The sequence below is a fragment of the Pituophis catenifer genome, unplaced genomic scaffold (genome assembly GCF_029215685.1).
Source record: "Pituophis catenifer annectens isolate HBS135680 unplaced genomic scaffold, rPitCat1.0.hap2 SCAF_9, whole genome shotgun sequence".
Lineage (NCBI taxonomy): Eukaryota > Metazoa > Chordata > Lepidosauria > Squamata > Colubridae > Pituophis > Pituophis catenifer.
The window spans coordinates 28234755-28254315 of NW_027256889.1; the positions used below are offsets into that span (position 1 = coordinate 28234755).

Consider the following 19561-nt stretch of genomic DNA (forward strand, 5'->3'; position numbering starts at 1 on the left):
ACTTGCCTCCAGTAGTTGTGGGTGCTCCAACACAAGAGATTGGACAACCATTTGTCTGGAATGTTATAGGATTCCCTGCTTTTAGCAGGCGGTTGGAACTAGAACATCTCCACGGTCCCTTCCAACTCTGTTACAGATAGTCCTCAACTTTATTATAATGACCGTTTGAAGTTACAATGGACTGAAAAAAGTGAGTTATGATCATTTTTCACAATTATGACCATTTCAGCATCCCTAGGGTCACACAATTTAGATTCAGATGTTTGGCAACTTGACTCACATTTATGACTGTTGCAGCGTCCTGGGATCATGTGATCCCTTTTTACAACCTTCTGACAAGCAAAGTCAATGGGGAAACCAGATTCACTTAACAACTATGTTGCTAATTTATGAATTGCAGTGATTCCCTTAACAAATGCGGCAATAAAAATCGTAAAATGGGGCAAAACCCACTTAACGAATTTTTCACTTAGCAGTATGTTGGGCTCAATGGTGGTCATAAATTGAGAAGTACCTGTATTCTTCTTCTTTCAAGTAGGAGTCAGCTGCCCAGCGTCCAAATTTTGATCACGTGACCGCTGCAACGCCTTAAGTGTGAAAAACGATCATGTCGCTTTTTCCCGTTGCCCCTTCGAATGGTCACTAAGCGAATGGCTGTAAGTCAAAGACTCTCTGTAATACAAAAATTGGAGCAGCAGCCCATGGCTAGAAGTCATTGTCGCAGGTGGCTGAGCGGGGCGTGCGTGGGACTGAAATGAGAGGCCGCGAGGGGAAATCCACGGCAGCTCAAGGAACCCGCCACCATCCCCACGTGGGAGCTGAGGGGGGGCGGGGAGGAAATGGCCTCCACCCCCTTTTTACCCGATTGGTCTTCGCTAACTCCTCCCCCTTCTCGTTTGTCCCTCAGGCACGCGCCCGCCAGAACGCGCCCGGAAGTCCTGCCTCCCTCGACCGGAAGCCGTCTCCCGTTGCCTTGGCGACGACGCGGCGCCCCTCTCGCCCCCTCGGGGTTTTCTTTCTGCCTGCCCGCCATGTCGTTGCGGACGCTGCCGCTGCTCGTCCTCAACCTGGGCGGGGAGATGCTGTACATCGTGGACCAACGGCTGCGCGCGCAGAGCATCCCGGGAGACAAGGCGCGCCAAGGTCAGGGGGGCCGCCGGGAGGGGGAGTCGGGGCCCCCGGGAGTGCAGGCCTCGTCGCCTCAAACCCCCCCCCTTTCACAGTCGACCAGCCGCGGCGCCTGGGGAGGAAGGCCGGGTCGCTTCTGTTCCCCCCCTCCCCCCGGTTGATCCCCAGGGCAAAACTTTTGCTGGCGTCCATCCAGTCACGATTTGTCTGCAATAATAAAGTGTGCAGCGAAAGTGGGAATAGGCCATATTCCTTCTTGGTGATGAAACTTGTTAGAGCAGGGGTGGGCAACTGTGGCCCTTTTACAACCTGTGGACTTCAACTCCCAGAATTCCTGTTACAGCCAAGCTGGCTCAGGAATTCTGGGAGTTGAAGTCCACAGGTTGTAAAAGGGCCACAGTTGCCCACCCCTGTGTTAGAGGGAGCTGTGGTCGACCTTTGTTCCTGGACCCCGTTGGAATCGGGCCAGAGGGGGGAAAGCAGGGAGGCCGAGGGGCTTGTCTGTCCTCTTGCCTCTGGAGGCTCCAGGCTCCCCCCCAACCCCCTCCAGAAGCTCCTGCTTCCTGGGCTTTTGGAAAAGAGCCCCTTCGTCTCTCAGGCAAGAACAGCTGAGCAATGAATGGGGTGTGGAAGTGAACTGGAGAAACCAAACACCAAGATGAGAATAAATCAGCTCACATGTGAATGAATGTGTCCAGTAGGAAGACCTTCACACACACACACACACACACACACACACACACACACACACACACAGAGGGTTCAAATTTAGAATAGAATAGAGCTGGAAGGGACCTTGGAAGTCTTCTAGTCCAGCCTCCTACTCAAGCAGGAGAACCTATATACCATTTTAGATAAGTGACTGTCTAGACCAGAGATCTTCAAACTTGGCAGCTTTAAGACTTATGGACTTTAAGACCTATGGACTTCAACTCCCAGAATTCTCCAGCCAGCTATGCTGGCAAGAGAATTCTGGAAGTTGAAGTCCACAAGTCTTAAAGCTGCCAAGTTTGAAGACTTCTGGTCTAGACTCCTCTAAACAGCCTCCAGTGATGGAGTACCCATGATTTCTGAAGGCGAGCTGTTCCACTGTTTCTCCTTAATTCCAGGTTGCTTCTCTCTTTGATTAATTTCCAACCATTAAGGACCTCTGGATCCAAAAACACCTGAGTTTAGTTTAGCTTTGTTTATTTACTGCTGGACTGTTGTTTCTTTACCTTTCTATGTGTTCTGAAAACAAAACTATGAGAAATGGAGAGACTGAAAAATAACAAAATAGTAACATTTGGTTGTGTGGCCAGGTTGTGCTTCATTTTTCTACCTCTTCGGGTGAAATCAAACAATCCTCTTCTGCAGTTTCTTCTTGTTGAGAAACATGGAATCGCTCTAAAACGAGAGCCCATCCATGTGGCTCTGAGGATGTCTCAGCCTACCTTGGTTCTCTGTGAATATTTTTGTTTGTTTGTGTAGGACACCATAAAAGTTGAGCTGCTGCTGAGCTGTTCCTTCATTTTCAAGAATTTTTAATGCGGGGAAAATGCAATTCTTCTCCAGAGTGTGAAATGGGCTTGAAAAGTGATACAATCCCATTTCATAACACCTCTATCACTGCCACTTTAAATATCCTCAATAGCTTTTCTTCTGCTGTGCATCATCGTATTGAGTGGAAGAGTAAAAACAATGTACATCCCTCTTCAATTCTTTTCTCTTTTCCACGTTGTTCTCAGTGTGTTCTTAGTACTTGACCCGCCATTTTTTCTGTTTTATGCTTCGTGTAGATGAATGGACTGATGTGGACAGGAGACGAGGTACTGTAACATTTTTAGACCTGCACTGAGATTCCAAACTATGTATATGCAGTATGTTGAAGGATGCTGCCAGAAAATCTCTTCAGAGCAGTTACTCAAAAAAATTTATTCTGTTCAAGTTTTGGAAGTGTATGGTCTGTTTTATGTGTTATAAGGCAAACCCTTCAATATATTGGGCTCAAATACTTGTTGAGACGGGCAGCTATAAAAGTCAAATAAATAAAATAGAAAAATTATTGGAATCATTGTTGAACAGGCCAATTTGTTAATCCAAATAGACTTTGAGGTAAGGTGTAGATCAATTGACAGGTTAAATATTGTCATTAGACAAGACAGATTGACCTATTGTAAAACATCCTAAAAATGATAATTGTGCTATTTCTGGCTTCGCTTTTTAATCTATTCATGTCTAATAATGCAGATTATCCAGGAACACATATACTATATTCAGTATTTCAGTTATTGACATCCTACGAAATTTCCCACAGTAGATGGCTCCCATCCCTTTGAAAATGATTTCCTAGCACTAATTATTATGGTTCCAGCAAGGGAAGAAGCGAAGGGATGTGTGCTCTTAGGAAGAATAATGGGTCCAAATAAGCATAACTACAAAAGTGGCTACCTTTCATAATAGGCTGCAAAAGCAATAGGAAGAAAAAGCATGCATCTAGCAGTCTTCTTCAGTCTGGAAGCTAGCATAAAGTACAACTCCTTGCAACATAAAGTCTGGAGATGGTGCCAGGTAGTCAAACATGCCTGGAAAAGCCAGTTTAGGGGAAACACCAGTTGAGATTTGCGAGGTTGAGTTCAAATCCTCATGCAGCCAGGCAACTCATTGGGACACATTTTTCAAGGATAAATTTGGATGGTGATAATATGCATTCATGACCCAGGAAAAGGAAAGAAAATTCGAGTAGTGAAAATATATTTTAAATTAATAACCATTTTTTAAAAAAGTACTGCCTATTCTCATGGTAGTACTCAATATACTTTTTGGCAATAAGAATTTTTCTAGCTGTAGATGTTTTGCACTCAAGATAATGCTTTATAAATGTCTACAAATTATTTGACAATACTTGATCAAGGTTAAATGTAATCAAATCTTTTTTAGCCAGTGAAATTCCCTGCTCTAATTTGACTACAGACTGACAGAATTAAGATACTTGGAATTCCAAGATCTGCTTGTTTTGTTCTATTTATTTGCTTTAATGTTTAAAAATAAAGAAAAATATTTAGAAAAACAAAAAATACAGCGAAAAGGAAACCCATTTTTGCCATACAGAGTACTATTGATCAGTCTTTCCATTGCATTGAAAGGAAAACAATTTGTAAATAGTTAATCTAGAATCTATCAATCTAGAATGGCATTGCCTTTCCATGATAAATGATTAATATTTTAATATGCTTCATTTTGTAGTTCCATAGTTTTCAAAACATTGATAGATTCTGCATGTTTGGTACATAATTCAGAATCACGTTCATATCTTTAAGCATTACTCTTTTCCCACCATATGAACAAATTTATGGATTTTAAATCAATATGGAATGATATTGAAGCAAACCTAGTCATGTCTATAAGTATCCCCTCTGTCATCTTACACTTTCATTATAATAAGGTTGGCAGTTAATTCTTTCAAACATTTAACTGATATCACAAAATTTAAGAGTCAGAGTACAAAACTAAAAAAGCCTGCTTAATGAAACATCATAACTATGCTCATCACATTTTATTCCTCCTAAAACATAAAATACATAAAGGAAGAAACAGTAGCAAACCTAGTCACTGTTAAGCTTCAAATGTCTACATGGAAAAATTGTTTTCACAGTGTTGTACAATGTCAGTACTGGAAATAAATACCAAAGCATGAGGATTGGCCACAAAGAAAGGCTGCCTTCTCATCTAATTACCCCTTTCTCCCAAGATGATGAAACCTTGAACATGCCCCTTGTAGATGACCCAATATGAGAATCAGAATAATGTGGCAGAAAGTAGTATTTGATGTAGCTTGTAACTCTACTATCAATGTCTTTATAAATAATAACCAGCACTTTGAGTTGGGCTTGGAATAACTAGAAAAAAGTGTTATCCTGCCGAACAGGTCTGCTTCAGTGCATTTTAAGTAAGTCTGCATCATACTGTTCAATAATGAAGAAATAGAATAGAAATGAGGAACTAGTAAACCTCTTAGCCAGAAAGAGGACTGTGAAAAATATCTACAGACCACTCACATCCTGGACATAAACTGTTTCAACTTCTTCCCTCAAGACAACGCTACAGGGCATTTGCACATCAAGACGACAGACACAAGAACAGTTTCCCCCCATGCCATTACTCTGCTAAACAACTAATCCCCACAATACTGTCAAACTACCTAGTAGGACTATATTACTATTATCCTTCTCATTTTTCCTATTATCTATCTCCTTATGACTACAAGTTTGTTGCTTATATCTTATGATTTATATTAATTGTTTTATTTAGCATCCTAATATGATTTATGTTGATTTAGTATCCTATGACTATCACTAAGTATTGTATCATATGATTTATGATGAGTGTATGTTTATGATGATTATAATAATGATTTATCACTTGTTGCTTGTACAATGAGAGCTTATTCACCAGAGTTAAATTCCTTGTGTGTCCAATCACATTTGGCCAATAAAGAAATCTGTTCTGTTCTGTTCTGTTCTGTTCTGTTCTGTTCTATTTATTCTATTCTATTCTATTCTATTCTATTCTATTCTATTCTATTCTATTCTATTCTATTCTATTCTATTCTATTTAGTATTGCTGGCTGAGGGATTCTGGGAATTGAAGTCCACCTTCCTTCAAGTTGCCCAGGTTGAGAAACATTGTTTTAGAGGATAATATCAGAAATCAGGAAGGTGTGACAACTTGAAGAATGACTCAGATCAACAAGATAAATTTGAGCAGGGATAAATATTATGGGCAATTTTCCTACATTTGGGTAGGAAAATTGAAAAGTATGTGTATAGAATGCGAGCTCCATATTGAGTAGCAGTAAACTCCGAAAGATTCTGGGTCCTTTTCAGAAGCAAAAGCAATCATAGGCTGCATCAACAGAATTACAGGTTCTTAAGATCAACAAAACTCATTGTCTGTTTTGCATTAGCCAGACTGGATCTAGACTATTGCATTCATCCCTGTATATTGTATTTTAGGAAGGACATTGATAAACTGAAGTTTGTTCATGGGAATGCAATCAATATAGTAAGAATGCAAGGAAAATCTCGCAAGGAATGTTTGGAGGTTGGGATATGTCTTCAAGTATCTGAAAGGCTATCATGTAGAAGGCAGGGCAGAATTATTCAGAGCTATTTTAGGAAACAGAACAAGAAAGTACAAGAAACAAGTTTAAATAGCAAGAAAATCAATTTTGAATAGATATGGGGGGGAAGAGTACAAAATATATGTAAATGTTTAAGAAATACTGCCTTAGAGAATGGTAGGCTCTCCTTTGCTAAAGGCATTTACACAGACTGAATGGCCATCGATCAGGAATGTTGATGTTATAGACTCTTGCAGGGGGCAAGAGAGTTGGACTAGATGATCTCCAGACTCCCTTCCAACTCCTTTCATTTTGTGAGTCTGTGCAGTAGCAAGTCTGGCATACAGGCATGATGCAATCACTGCATTATGTACCAGTTTTAGCCTCCACATTGTTTTCAAATGTAGCCCTGTGTAAAGCACATATGGCCTGAAGGGTGCCTTCCAACTCTAAAATGCTATGAAACACTCTGGGTTGCATGAACAATGTCTAATTGTTCATATGCAGAATGCAAAAAGTTTTGGTCGTTTGTTTCCCCTCCTATCAGTTGCTTCTGCTGTAGAATTAGTAACCAGGGCACCAATTCTTGCAGATAACTGCCTTAATCTGCTACTTCTAATCTAATCTCTTCATAAATTGGTGCCCTCCAGATATATAGGTTCACTTTCCATCATCCTCAGAGATCTTGGGTAAGGTTGGGGATGATGAAATTTCTACTCTAAGGCATCTGGAAAGACACCAAGATGGAGAAATCTGCTCTATCCCAAAGTTTATTGTTTGAAGATCTTTTCAGTACTATTCAGTATAACTTTGCAACATTTGTTCATACTGTCATAAAATTTTTGTTTGTGTAATCAATTTAATAGATAGTGATGCAAAGCAGACTGCAACAATGAGGGTCTGTGGGGAGTAAATAACAGTACATGCATGGCATTATCATGCAAATGCCTGCCTGCCTGCCTCTTGGGTATGGCATCAGATGTTTGGAACTCATGTATGGGAACTCATGGTGGCATTTGGCATCATTGCAATTTGTGGTGGGCACTAGTGACAGCCATAATTATTACCCCAGTGTGCTAACTTTGATCCGCTTACCTATGCTGTACCATAGTCTTGCAGGTAAACAAGGAGTAGGGGATTATCATTTATTTAGAAAAAAAACACTTAACTTGCATAGATTTGAGCAACAGGTTTCTAAAAAGAACTCAGCTCCGAATGGTAAATGTACAATACAGTGGCTGCGTAGCATTCCTTTCTTTTAATTGTTTCCTTGGGGGGTTCAGTCTCAGGGCACCCCAAGTACAAATTGCAGCAGGCTTCTGCTACAGGTCCTGGAACAATTCAGGAATCCCCAGTTAAAAATGAGTAATTAAGTCCCTACCTCCTACCCTCTGAATATGGCTTGTGTTGTGGGGGTAGCACAATGCAAAAGGCTCTTCCACTGGGTCAGTACTGAATGGCTAAGATGTTTTTTGATTTGTCTAATCAGCACACAAGCAACATGATGAAGGCTTTTGTAGGGATATTTTATGTTTCAGAGTTTGTCCAGAGGGAATTGTGCTGCATATCTGTCTCTGGAGAGTCTGTGATTAGCAACATCAATTGGATGCTAGGCTGAATGACACTAGGGAAAAAATAAAAGTGGCAGATAGAAAAGACATTGTGGGGAATGTCCATACAATTGCCCTTAACCCATTTTCTGGTTTTCCACAATTCACTCAATCATGTGAGCTAGGTTACAGTATATGCATATGAAGCTCCAAAAAACCCCCACACCTCAGTTTAAAAGTAAGCTGTGCAAATGCAACCAATACATTTGCAACAGGCCTAGTTAAGTGTGTTGTGGAGTCACAATGAATTCTGACAGTTGTGCGGAGAACTGAAGAAATTCAATGTTTGTCTCCCTCCACCATAGAAAGGAAAAATGACAATATTGGATAATACTTGACAGTGTCTTCATCAACCTCAAGGACAGTCAATACTTCTGTAATTAATTTGAATCTGATCTCAGGCCTGATGAAGCAGTGCTGATAATGGGTTAATTTCCAGCCTGTTTGGTATCTGATCCTCCCATATAAGTCACAGTTAGAAAGTCTGAGTCACTTCAGTGTTCAAGGTTATTAACGTCTGGTAATTCATGGAGTAGAGAGTTCTTCAAAGCCAGGAGATCCAGATTATGGATCTTATGGGGCTGGAAAAACAACTCCATCCAGAGTTGCCTCAAACTGTGAGATGGGCAGGGTACAAACAAACAAAAAACAAACATAAATGTTTAAGTAATACTACTGAATGCCACCTAAATATTGATAATTAAACTACTATGCCTAAAATATGATCCTCATAAGAAAAAGGAATCCTCTACTAGTTAATGAGAAGATTAGCCCAACTAATTGCAGAATCTTAAAACTGAGATATAATTATTTTTCACAATAAGTTACATCATATTTAAAAATGTTTTTGTCATGACTGCAAGAAGCAGAACTGAAGCAGTGTGCAAAAACTAATGTTGCAAATTATAACTACTAAAGTTGAAAAATATGCTTCTTGGATTTTGCAAACATTTCCTTTCCATCTTGTTGGAAGAAGGAATTGCCTGGTGTAGGAACAGCGGTGAAGCAGTTTTGAGCATCTCTTTTCCAAATATATGAAAATGTTTTCCAATTCCTGCATTGCTATCAGTCTAGTGAAACCCTCAGGAAGAAATCCGGAAATAATCTTCTGCATGCCTCTTTTTCAATGGAGGAATATTCTGGCAAGGAAGTTCAAGTGAAAAAGCAGCCTCAGCAGCACCTCTTCTGAATTGCAAAACACCTGCTTCTTCCTGGGGAAACTAAAACAATTGATTTCTAACAATTATGATTATTTTATTTTTCAGTGATGAATGACATCATTGGGGGCATCTTCAGTAAAAATTTTATGGATGAGTTGTTTAAGCCGCAGGAACTCTATTCCAGGAAAGCCTTAAGGGCAGTTTTTGAGCGGTTGGTTCATGCCTCCATCATGAGACTGAATGCCCCCAGTATGGATAAGGTGAGGTCAGACCTTTCTTTTTCTCTAGATATCTTCTTATGAATCTGGGTAATCCTTTTTTTTATCAAGAAAAGCCATTGTTAAGTCCACACAACTTGAAACATAGATGCACATGGAAGGGGAGAAATTATCTGAAATACTGATTTTCAGTGTATGTACTTAATCACATCAATGCCTACTGACTTTATAGCTAAGGACAAAATATGGTGTCATGTAGTCTTATGGAATGTCTACCTGTCTTTTTCTGCTTTCTTAACCAACAAGTGTCTTAGCCCTTAAAACATGTTCTCCCTGGACTTGTCCATCCCATAACTTGTCCTCATCAGCCTTCCAAAATGGCAGTCTGAACTCTCAGATTCAGCTTCACTCATTCATATGTTCAATTCTCATTTGGCTGATTTCCATTCATATCAATAGCATTATTGAACAAAATAGCTACCAAGATGTTCTTTGCTAAGGGAAAGCATCTGAATATTTCATTAATGTGTTTATATGTGTATTCTTCAATGAACTACTTGTAATCTTTTTCAAGAAACTATGTGGTAAGTGAATACTTACTTATTTACTTTACATTATATAAAATATGCATACACATTTAAGATCTAAGTTTTGGTCAATATCTGAATGCAGATGTGATAATGTCTAGTAAGTTTGCTGCTGAGATATTTCAAATCATTTGCTTTATCAACTGAGGGCTTTCAATTAATTTCATACTTCTTTTTCGCTGTTGCTTTTGCTTATTACAGGAAGTCCTCGATTTACGACTACAATTGAGCACCAAATTTCTGTTGCTAAGCAAGACAGTTGTTAAATGAATTTTGCCCCTTTTTGTGATCTTTTTTATAAGAATTGTTAAGTAAATCGCTGCAGTTGTTAAATTAGTAACCTGGTTGTTAAGGTCTCAAAAGGGGATCGCAGGACCCTGGGGTCATAAATTCATGCCAGTTGTCAAGTGTCCAAATTTTGATCATGTGATCATGGGAATGCTGCAACAGTCATATGAAAAATGGTCATAAGTCACTTTTTTCAATGTTGTCATAACTTTGAACAGTCACTAAATGAACTGTTGTAAATCAAGGACTATCTGTATATCTTAATATTTTTAATTGTAACCATCACCCTATGCATTTAAGTAAATAATGTGCAATATATTGTTGCTAGGTCCTGAAATGAATGCAAAGGGTATTTCCTGCATTTTAACTAACATTGCACTGAAAGCTAGCCAGGATTATTGGTATTCTTCAAGTAAAATCCTTCTAACTGTATTAGAATGAGATGCTAAGTCAGTTATTGTGTTCTAACAAAATATAAGTAACTTTATAAATGCTGCTGCCTGACCTGCCCTCTGTAATTAACTGATATCTCTTGCTTATTCTGTAGCTTTATGATCTAATGACTATGGCTTTCAAGTACCAAGTTCTCCTCTGCCTTCGACCCAAGGACCTTCTGCTCATCACTTTCAACCACCTGGACGCCATTAAGGATTTTGTCTATGAATCACCGAAAATTCTGAACCAAATTGATGTTACCATGCGCAAGTTCATTGATGTATGAATGCCCTACCTTCTATCTTCTGTACAGAAAAAGTATAAAAAAATAAAAGGCAACGTAAATTATAGAAAGAATTATAGCTTTGTCAACAGTAGATTTAGCTTTCTGGGAATAAAGTTAATGGAAGGAACAAGTGAATTGCAGATGAGCTGGGTTCATGACACCCTCAATTCCTAAGTAACCACTTACAATTTTAACCTTGCACGTTATGCATAGCCATACGATAGAGTTAGTTTATGCTTTAGTCCAGTATTTCTCAACCTTGGAAGCTTGAAGATGGGTGGACTTCAACTCCCAGAATCCCCCAGCCAGCGCTGCTAGCTGGAGGATTCTGGGAGTTGAAGTCCACCCATCTTCAAGTACCAAGGTTGAGAAACACTGCTTTAGTCTCTCATGCCCATCCAAAAATCTAGGAAAATTAAATAAATTACTATAGTTTAGTTTACTGTAGTTAAATATATTGTATAAACAGCCATGGCATAGAATGAACGCTGATGGTTCAGTGATACACCATCAGTGAACGATCAAACAGGAGCCTGATTGGTGTAGGAGACTAATGCCTCCTACTAAGGCAGCATTTAACATCCAGCTGCGTGCAATTACTGCGAGTTCAATTTTCACCAGGCTCAAGGTCGACTCAGCCTTCCATCCTTTCTAAGGTGGGTAAAATGAGGACCCGGTTTGTGGGGGCAATAAGCTGACTTTGTATAAAATATACAAAAGTATGAAGGCTATTGCTTAACGCATTGTAAGCCGCCCTGAGTCTCCGGAGAAGGGCGGCATATAAAAATAAATAAAAAAAAAATAAATAAATAAATAAAAAACAGAACCATCACGTCATTTACATATATGCTTATCAGATATCCATATTAAAAGTATATCTTAAATATTTAAAATATTATGAAATTAATTCTAAATTGCATAAGCATGATGCACCTGCATCTAGATTTCCAGTTTGATCATTGGAACTGAGAGATTTGGCTTAAAAGTGGGGTCCTACAACCTATCACCAAAATAAATATGATAATAATCTGGTGACAGGTATGAGGCCATGTGAAATACTTGGTCCACTTAGCTCTAAAATGGGCAAGAAGAACTAAGAACTCATCAGATGTTGTCACTTCTGATTCTTTTCTCTAGACCTACGTCTTGCTCTCTGCTGGGGAACTTCAGCTCATCCGGCAAACGCTGCTCATCTTTTTCCAGGACATACATATCAGGGTAGGCATGTTACACATTACTTCCATGGTGTGATAATGGTAAAAGGAAAATTTATTTATTTATTTATTTATTTATTTATTTGATTTGTATACCGCCCTACTCCCGAAGGACTCAGGGCGGTGAACAGCCAAGCAATAAGATACATAAATACAAAAATTTAAAAAACCAGTTAAAATCGAATTAAATCATTTTTTGGCCCAGACAAATTAAAACACCCCAATAATTTAAGAACAGATTTAAAATTTATATATTAAAAGAGGGAGGAGATTAGGCCAAGCCTGATCCCAAAATGTTTAGCATAAGTGATTTCCAAGTGAAGCAGCTTTATTGACAAGTCTTGGTATTTCTTTATAGGTTTCCATTCTCTTAAAAGATAAAGTCCAGAATTCCAACGGCCATTTTGTGCTGCCAACCTCAAGTTCAGTTCCTTGGGGGACAGAGATCCCTGGACTCATCAGGTGAATCCTTTGACTTGCCTTTTTCCTAAACTATCCTTAACTGGATCAGGTGCTGATCACCAGTCCAAATGGATGTGAATCCCCAGCTTCATACTGCAGGCTGCCTTTTGGGGGTTAACAGTGTTCACAAGGTTGGGTTGATGAGTGAATTTTTCAGTCCCCAAACTCTCCCATCTATTGTATAAGAAAAAAGGAAACGGTATTTACACTTTACAATGTTACAGACTTTTTAACAATAAAGGAGATGAAATTCAGAGGATTGAGTTCCGCAGTGGAGGAAATTATGTTCTTCCGTATCGGGAAGGCTCATTTAACCTTCATGGAGACAGAGTCATTAGACTGGGAACAAACATGTAAGTCATGGTTGGCATCATTTCAGTTTGGGACTTTCAGCAACTTTCCTCTATGCCTCTTATGTACATAAATTCAATTAATCTCTAGATACAGCATCAGCCGACCTGTAGAGACAGATGTATCAGGGGCCACCAAAAACTTGGCATCTCGTGTTAAGGTCAGTGTCTTTGATTTACCCTCAGAAACACAGATCAAGGCTGTTTTGCTCCTCATTTCATTTTGTTCATTTGATTGTTTCATGATTAATATCCTAAATCCCTAGATTACTACACTGGAGCAGACACTCTGTCTAGAAGCTATTTGTTTAGAGTATTCTGCAAAACTTTCTAATTTTGATTTCAAGTTTCTTTCCTTCTGTTGGGATCTAACTATATCCATTGCAACTACTGTTAAGGTGGATTCTGCTTTACTCCAGGGCTACTTACTAAGTGAAAGGGATGGGGGGGAGAGTGGTATTTCAAACCTACTGGTTTCCAGATAGGAGAAATTGGGAAACCAATAATTAGCACCAATAACATTTCACAGTAGTTCAGATTGTGTAATTTACATGTTTCTTTCCATAGCTCTTAGAAATTTTGTTGTCAATGCAGGAGAACACTGCTCCCAACCCTCTTGCTAAAGAAGAGCTGAATTTATTAGCCAGGCTGATGGGTGGCTTGGAGATCAAGAAGCCCCTAGTCAAGGAGGCTGGTTTTCGTCTGAATCTTTTCACCAATGATGAGGAGGAAGAGTATGATACTTGGCTTTCAATGGTAGTAGCAATGGTGGTGGGTTTTCCATATATCCAGAGTTGCCCTTGGCCTTTGAAATATCAGGGGTCATACTCCAGAAATGAGTTAGTGATAAAAAGTCAATATATGGAGATTAATTAATTAATTAATCAATTGTATTTATTCTGATCTCTTAAGACACGCTGCCCTGACTCGCCCAGAGGAGTTATCCTATCAAGTTCTCAATATCCATGCAGACCAGGTAGACATTTATTGCTTCATCTTATTTCTTCAAAAAATGAGTAATACACATTTTCTTCTAACTGGAGCAACTTCAGTTTGTATATGTAAGCTTTTAAGTTTCATATACCTCTTAATGTTTTTGTTCCAGTTAATAAAATGCAAAAACAAGATGTTTTTAGACAGCACACATTCATTAGAAATACTCACTGTATTTGTGGATTAGTCTGAAAATATTTTTTCTGTGCAAAATAGTTAAAAACTTCCATGGACCCATATGCAGACCAAAGCCAGTCCCAGATGGTTGTTCCTTGTAGCCGACATTCAACGAAAGATAGCATTGTAACCAAACATAACAAGTCATTATAGTCATTGAGAGACCCCACCTTCTCCATGGCTTTTAAGAAAAATGGGGGAGGAAAAACTGAGGGAAGTCAGTCATGTAGCTAGAACTTCCAGAAGCTTGTTTTAATAATAAACTAGATTAAAGGAAGGCAGCACACCATGGCTCAAAATCCTATCAGATAAATAAGTCTGGAATAGATCATGAAAAATAAAATATTAAAAGTATACACACAAATGATCCATTTCTGTGAAAAGGAAAATGAGAAGTGTTAAGAATCCATTATGGATGAATCATGAGTTCACTGGCAAATTGAAAAGCACAAAGAGGATATAGAGGAAATGGAAGTAAAGACTAATAATTATGGATGGTACATTAGAGCCTTTCCTAACTCAATCAAGGAAATGGGGGTAGGAAGTGTAACTCCGGATTGATAAAGACATAGAGCAGGATGTCAAACTTGATTTCATTGAGGGCTGCATTAGGGTTGTGTTTGACCCTGGGGGAGCTGGGGGCGTGGCCAGCTCAATGTCACTCATCGAGGCTGTTTTTGGCCGCAGCGGCCTCCTGCAGCCCTCTGCCAGCAAAAACAGAGCTCAGGGAGGGCACGTATTTTTGCTGGCAGAGGCACCGTGGGCAGGTCCTTCGCTGTTTCCTGGGCGGGCCCATGGGCCAGATCTAAGCATCCCATGGGCCAGATTCGGCCCGCAAGCCTTGAGTTTGACACCTCTGACATAGAGAAAGATTGACTTTGTTTCCTAAACAAATCTTAAGTCTTTATGTTCTGACCAGCAGCATTCATAGCTAGCCACAGCAATGCCAAAATATCCACATCCACATGTACATTCTGATGTCTGACATACTGTAAATACAGAAGTTGAAGAATTTATGTGATGTCGTAATACATTCCTGACAAGTTACACCCTTAGGTGCTGGAAGGAGGTAGCAGAAGACCAGTCCCTTAGGCTAAGCTTGGGATCGCTGTGGATGTAATGCTCCGTAATCTCAGTAAAGTGTTTGGCAAAGTCTCCCCTGATATACTTGTGATTGATAGATCAAATGTTGGCATTGCTTCCAGTATACAGTAGTAGCCAAAATTGTGGAAACCTTTTAGGAAAAGTGTATTTTTGGGGTTTGATGGCTAATAACACCACTTTTTTTTTGGAGTAGTACCATAAATATATATATATATATATATATTTGTTTTCTCAGGTTTTCGCGGGTGTTTGTATGTAGGTCTTTGGTTATTCGGGTCTTCTCCCACGTAAAATTGGAAGTGTCTTGGCGACGTTTCGACGAAGTCTCATTCGTCATCTTCAGGCTGGTGTTCTCGGCTTCGTGCTTCCAGGAGCAAATAATTGCTCCTGGAAGCACGAAGCCGAGAACACCAGCCTGAAGATGACGAATGAGACTTCGTCGAAACGTCGCCAAGACACTTCCAATTTTACGTGGGAGAAGACCCGAATAACCAAAGACCTATATATATATATATATATATCAATGGAAAGATAATTTAATCAAGAATGTAATCCTTTTCAACCTTTGTTTGAGAGACAACTGGCTTTTTCCGTGGAATTCTAGATTTTAGGCCAAATTCCTGCAATCTGCGCCAAACAGTCCTTGCACTCAACACATTGCATTGCGCCATTTCATTTTGTATACACCCAGATGATTTTCTTCTGTCACGGAGGCACAGTCTCTTAATTCTTCTAGCATCACTTGCTATTGTGCACCTTTTCCTGCCTTTACCAGTATGGTTTTGTACTGACTGAGTCTCCTTATACCTCTTCAAAAACTTAGAAATGCCACCCTTGATTAAGTTTCCACCAATTTTTTTTCTAATTTCTTTATACAGTAGTGGCCAAAATTGTGGAAACCTTTTGGGAAAAGTGTATTTTTGAGGTTTGATGGCTAAGAACACCACTTATTTTTGGAGTTTCAAGATAATCATATTCCATTGCTGGAATGGCCTGGGAATAGCCCAGACCTTAACCCAATTGACAATCTATGGAGCCGACTAAAGAAACTTGTTAGTCAGAAGTGACCCAGCAATAAAACCTGTTAATAGAAGCAATAATTCAATCTTGGTTTCACATTACAACAGCTGCAGAATTAAAAGACTTGGTTCACTCCATGGGAAGACGTTGTAAGGCCGTAATTCATGCTAAGTTATCCAACTAAATATTAACTGACTAATAATTTTTGTATATCTTGTTTTTTCTATGGTGATAATTTTTGTATATCTCATTTTTTCTACGTGTTTCACTTTTCTTTATACTGTAACTGCTATTCTAATAGCAAATCCTTCATAAAAGTTATTGCATTACATTCTTTATTAAATTATCTTTCCATTGACCTATAATTTTATGGTACTACTCCAAAAAAAAATAGTGTTATTAGCTAGTTTTAGAAAATACACTTTTCCCAAAAGGTTTCCACAATTTTGGCCACTACTGTAACTGTAGCCTTGTTCACTTAATAATACTATTTTACATCACTTTCTGGGTGACCAGTCAACTCTTTGCACCATTACCATAATTTTTTTTTGTTTTACAAGCTTACTAAATGACAGAACACAAAAAAACCCAACCAACTTAATAGCAATCACATAACACAGACAAATGTCCTCCTCTCAGCTTCAATACATGACATCAATAACTGAATCCTACTGTGATCTGATTGGCTTATTGCCAAAACAAGACGACATCTGATTGGTTCTCTAAACACTCATGCTCATTGGCTACAATCAGATGAAGGAAAGCTACCCAATATCAACCTAAGCAAGTTGTGCTTCCTTTTTCTGGTTATTGGGCTATAACTTTTCATAGAATACAGATAATTGAACAAACTTCGTTGCATTACATTTTTGATTAAATTATCTTTCCTTTGATATATAATGTTATGGTACTACTCCGCAAAAAAGTGGTGTTATTAGCCATCAAACCTCAAAAATACACTTTTCCCAAAAGGTTTCCACAATTTTGGCCACTACTGTAGGTTAAAATTGCTTAAACCACCACACAGAGAAGATACTAGTAAATGGTTCTGCATCCATGGCCTAGCGCTATTCAGCATTTTTATAAATGGCCTTGGGGATGGAATGGAAGCTTATCAGATTTGTAAATTATATCAAGCTAGCTGACTGAAGACAGAATTGAAATTCAGATAATCTCCCACACAGAATCCCTGTGTGTGAGAAACTGCTTCTGGCTAATTCAACATTAACAAACAGAGTGATGCAACGGCTAAAAAGGTCTTGAACTGAATTTGCAAATGTTGCAGCCAGGTCATAATAATCCCCTAACTTTCACAATTTAGATCTTACTTGGGAGACTTGGATTCTGTTCTGGGCATTAGGAAACAAGCATGAATTTAGAGAAAGCTCCCAGGATTAAGGGGATCTGGAAACAAATAATATGAGGAACGGCTAAAGAAACTGGATTTAGCTGACAAAAGAAAAGACGAGATGTTATAGCATAAAGTTGGAAAAATTCTTAAAGGTTAGCTTAAATGCTCAGTGCAGGATTTTCTACAGCTTATTTCAATGATTATCATATAGCTGTTGTTTGAAGTCAAAAATAGTGAACTCTCTTTGGGTATGATCATTCAGCCAAGTGTGAATGCATCTAATTAATCTTCTAGTCCATATTTTATAGAGAACATCTTGAGACTATCAAAAATATACTACTCTTACATTATTCACCAATTCTGTAAATAAAATTAGCAATAGCAATAGCATTTAGACTTATATACCGCTTCACAGTGCTTTACAGCCCTCTCTAAGCAGTTTACAGAGTCAGCACATTGCCCCCAACAGTCTGGGTCCTTATTTTACCCACCTCGGAAGGATGGAAGGCTGAGTCAGCCTTGAACCTGGTGAGATTTGAACTGCCAAATTGCAGGCAGCCGGCAGTCAGCAGAAGTAGCCTGCAGTACTGCACTCTAACCACTGCACCACTGTGGCTCTTAGTGGATTTTTTAAGAGCTGTTTTGTTCAAATGAGATATTTTAAATCCATACATTTTCATTCATACTGTGTTAGGGTGATATTGTATTTTGTCCACACTTCTATTCTTACATAAATACTTACTTGCAACATTTATTGAAACAGGACCAGCAACGGAACGAGGAGCTAGATCGTATCATGGGGGAATTTGAGATGTCAGAACAGCACAGTGAGACAAACAGCAAAGAATGTGATTTGTTGGCGATGATGGATAAGCTATAACCCTCAGCTCTGAAGAGCCACACAGCTTTAATGCAAAGGAATGTTAGGACACTCAGCTTGATGTAAGAAGACCTAAGTCGGATAGAACAGAATGGATTCTTAAACTATCCATTTTTTGTTAGGACATGAAATTTCGGAATTGTCTGAGATCCATTTAACTAGAACTGTCTTTTCTCTGGCATTAGGAAAATGTGGGCACAAGTGTGGGAAGACATTCTACTGGATAGTAGTTTTGTTCCTGTGCTAGTAATGACGCTGCTTGTGTTAGCTATTGTTAAAAAGAAAACCCATAAATCCCCAGGTACGTTTTGTAAATAAAAATGCATACTATGAAGTAACAATTTGTTACCATAAAAGCTAAATTTACAATGATATTGCAGCTATTTTTAGCTGCAGCTGTAAATAAGACAATCTTGTTTCATTGCAGCGCTCACTCGTGTAAATTTTTGTAATCAAAATCTGATTAAAGAAAGTTATTTCTCTCCCAGAGCTGACTTGACTCTCCTAGATGTATTATTTCATCTTGGTATCTATCATATAGTTGGTTAGAGTTCACATAATATACTAACTAAGCCAAAACTAAAATTATATTGGAGTCCCATAACAAACTGATTGTTCTAGGACAGCCTTATTTTTTCAGCTGTTACACCCAGGGCATTTCAGGCAAATGAGGTTATGGTTGTGTTTTATTTTCTTTACACACACACACACACACCCCAATATGATAGTACCAAAAATAATCTCTGGTCCCGCAACAAAAAACAAATAAGAAAAATCTGAGCGCCCCCCCCCCCCCCCCAAAATCCACTCCAAATTTAGGAGAGTGACTGGTGACTGTGTTTCTTGCTAGTGGATGACTGAGGGTGGAAGGGAAAAGGAGGGCAGGGAATCTACCACTTGTCGCCCTGAAATTGACCCACATTAAAAACTATGGGGCCACCTGGCTGCCTACCCTCTTTGTGAGGTGCAGTAAAGCTCAGTACAATTTACATAAGCACCCATGCTAATTCAGAAGATGGGAAGAAAACACATAAAAATGACCACCTTGCCAGGGTACAAACTTACTCTTTGCCAAGGACATCATTAGTTCATTACTAAAGGGGCTCAAAAATGGCTTTAAGTGTCCCAGGGTGGAAGTGGTGTTTCCATGTAATAGCAATAGCACTTAGACTTACATACCGCTTCAGTGCTTTACAG

At 39.0% G+C, this 19561-nt stretch overlaps 1 protein-coding gene across 4 annotated transcripts; it reads left to right on the top strand.

Moving 5' to 3' along the window:
• The first annotated feature begins 991 nt into the window (after positions 1-991).
• Positions 992-18842, top strand: OSCP1 (organic solute carrier partner 1). 4 transcript variants are annotated; one of them, XR_011600740.1, is made up of 11 exons: positions 992-1143; positions 9105-9259; positions 10640-10807; positions 11951-12031; positions 12386-12489; positions 12714-12842; positions 12931-13000; positions 13434-13573; positions 13752-13815; positions 18248-18426; positions 18550-18842. XR_011600740.1 is itself a non-coding variant. In XM_070949341.1 (10 exons), exons 1-10 carry the CDS (start codon positions 1032-1034, stop codon positions 18362-18364), a joined length of 1140 nt encoding a protein of 379 aa, XP_070805442.1. In that variant the 5' UTR covers positions 992-1031; the 3' UTR covers positions 18365-18842. The 4 variants fall into 4 exon arrangements, 3 of the variants coding, with proteins under 3 accessions (XP_070805442.1, XP_070805443.1, XP_070805444.1); XM_070949341.1 differs by having other exon boundaries at positions 18248-18842; XM_070949342.1 differs by lacking the exon at positions 18550-18842 and having other exon boundaries at positions 13434-13610; positions 18248-18383.
• The last annotated feature ends 719 nt before the right edge of the window (positions 18843-19561 follow it).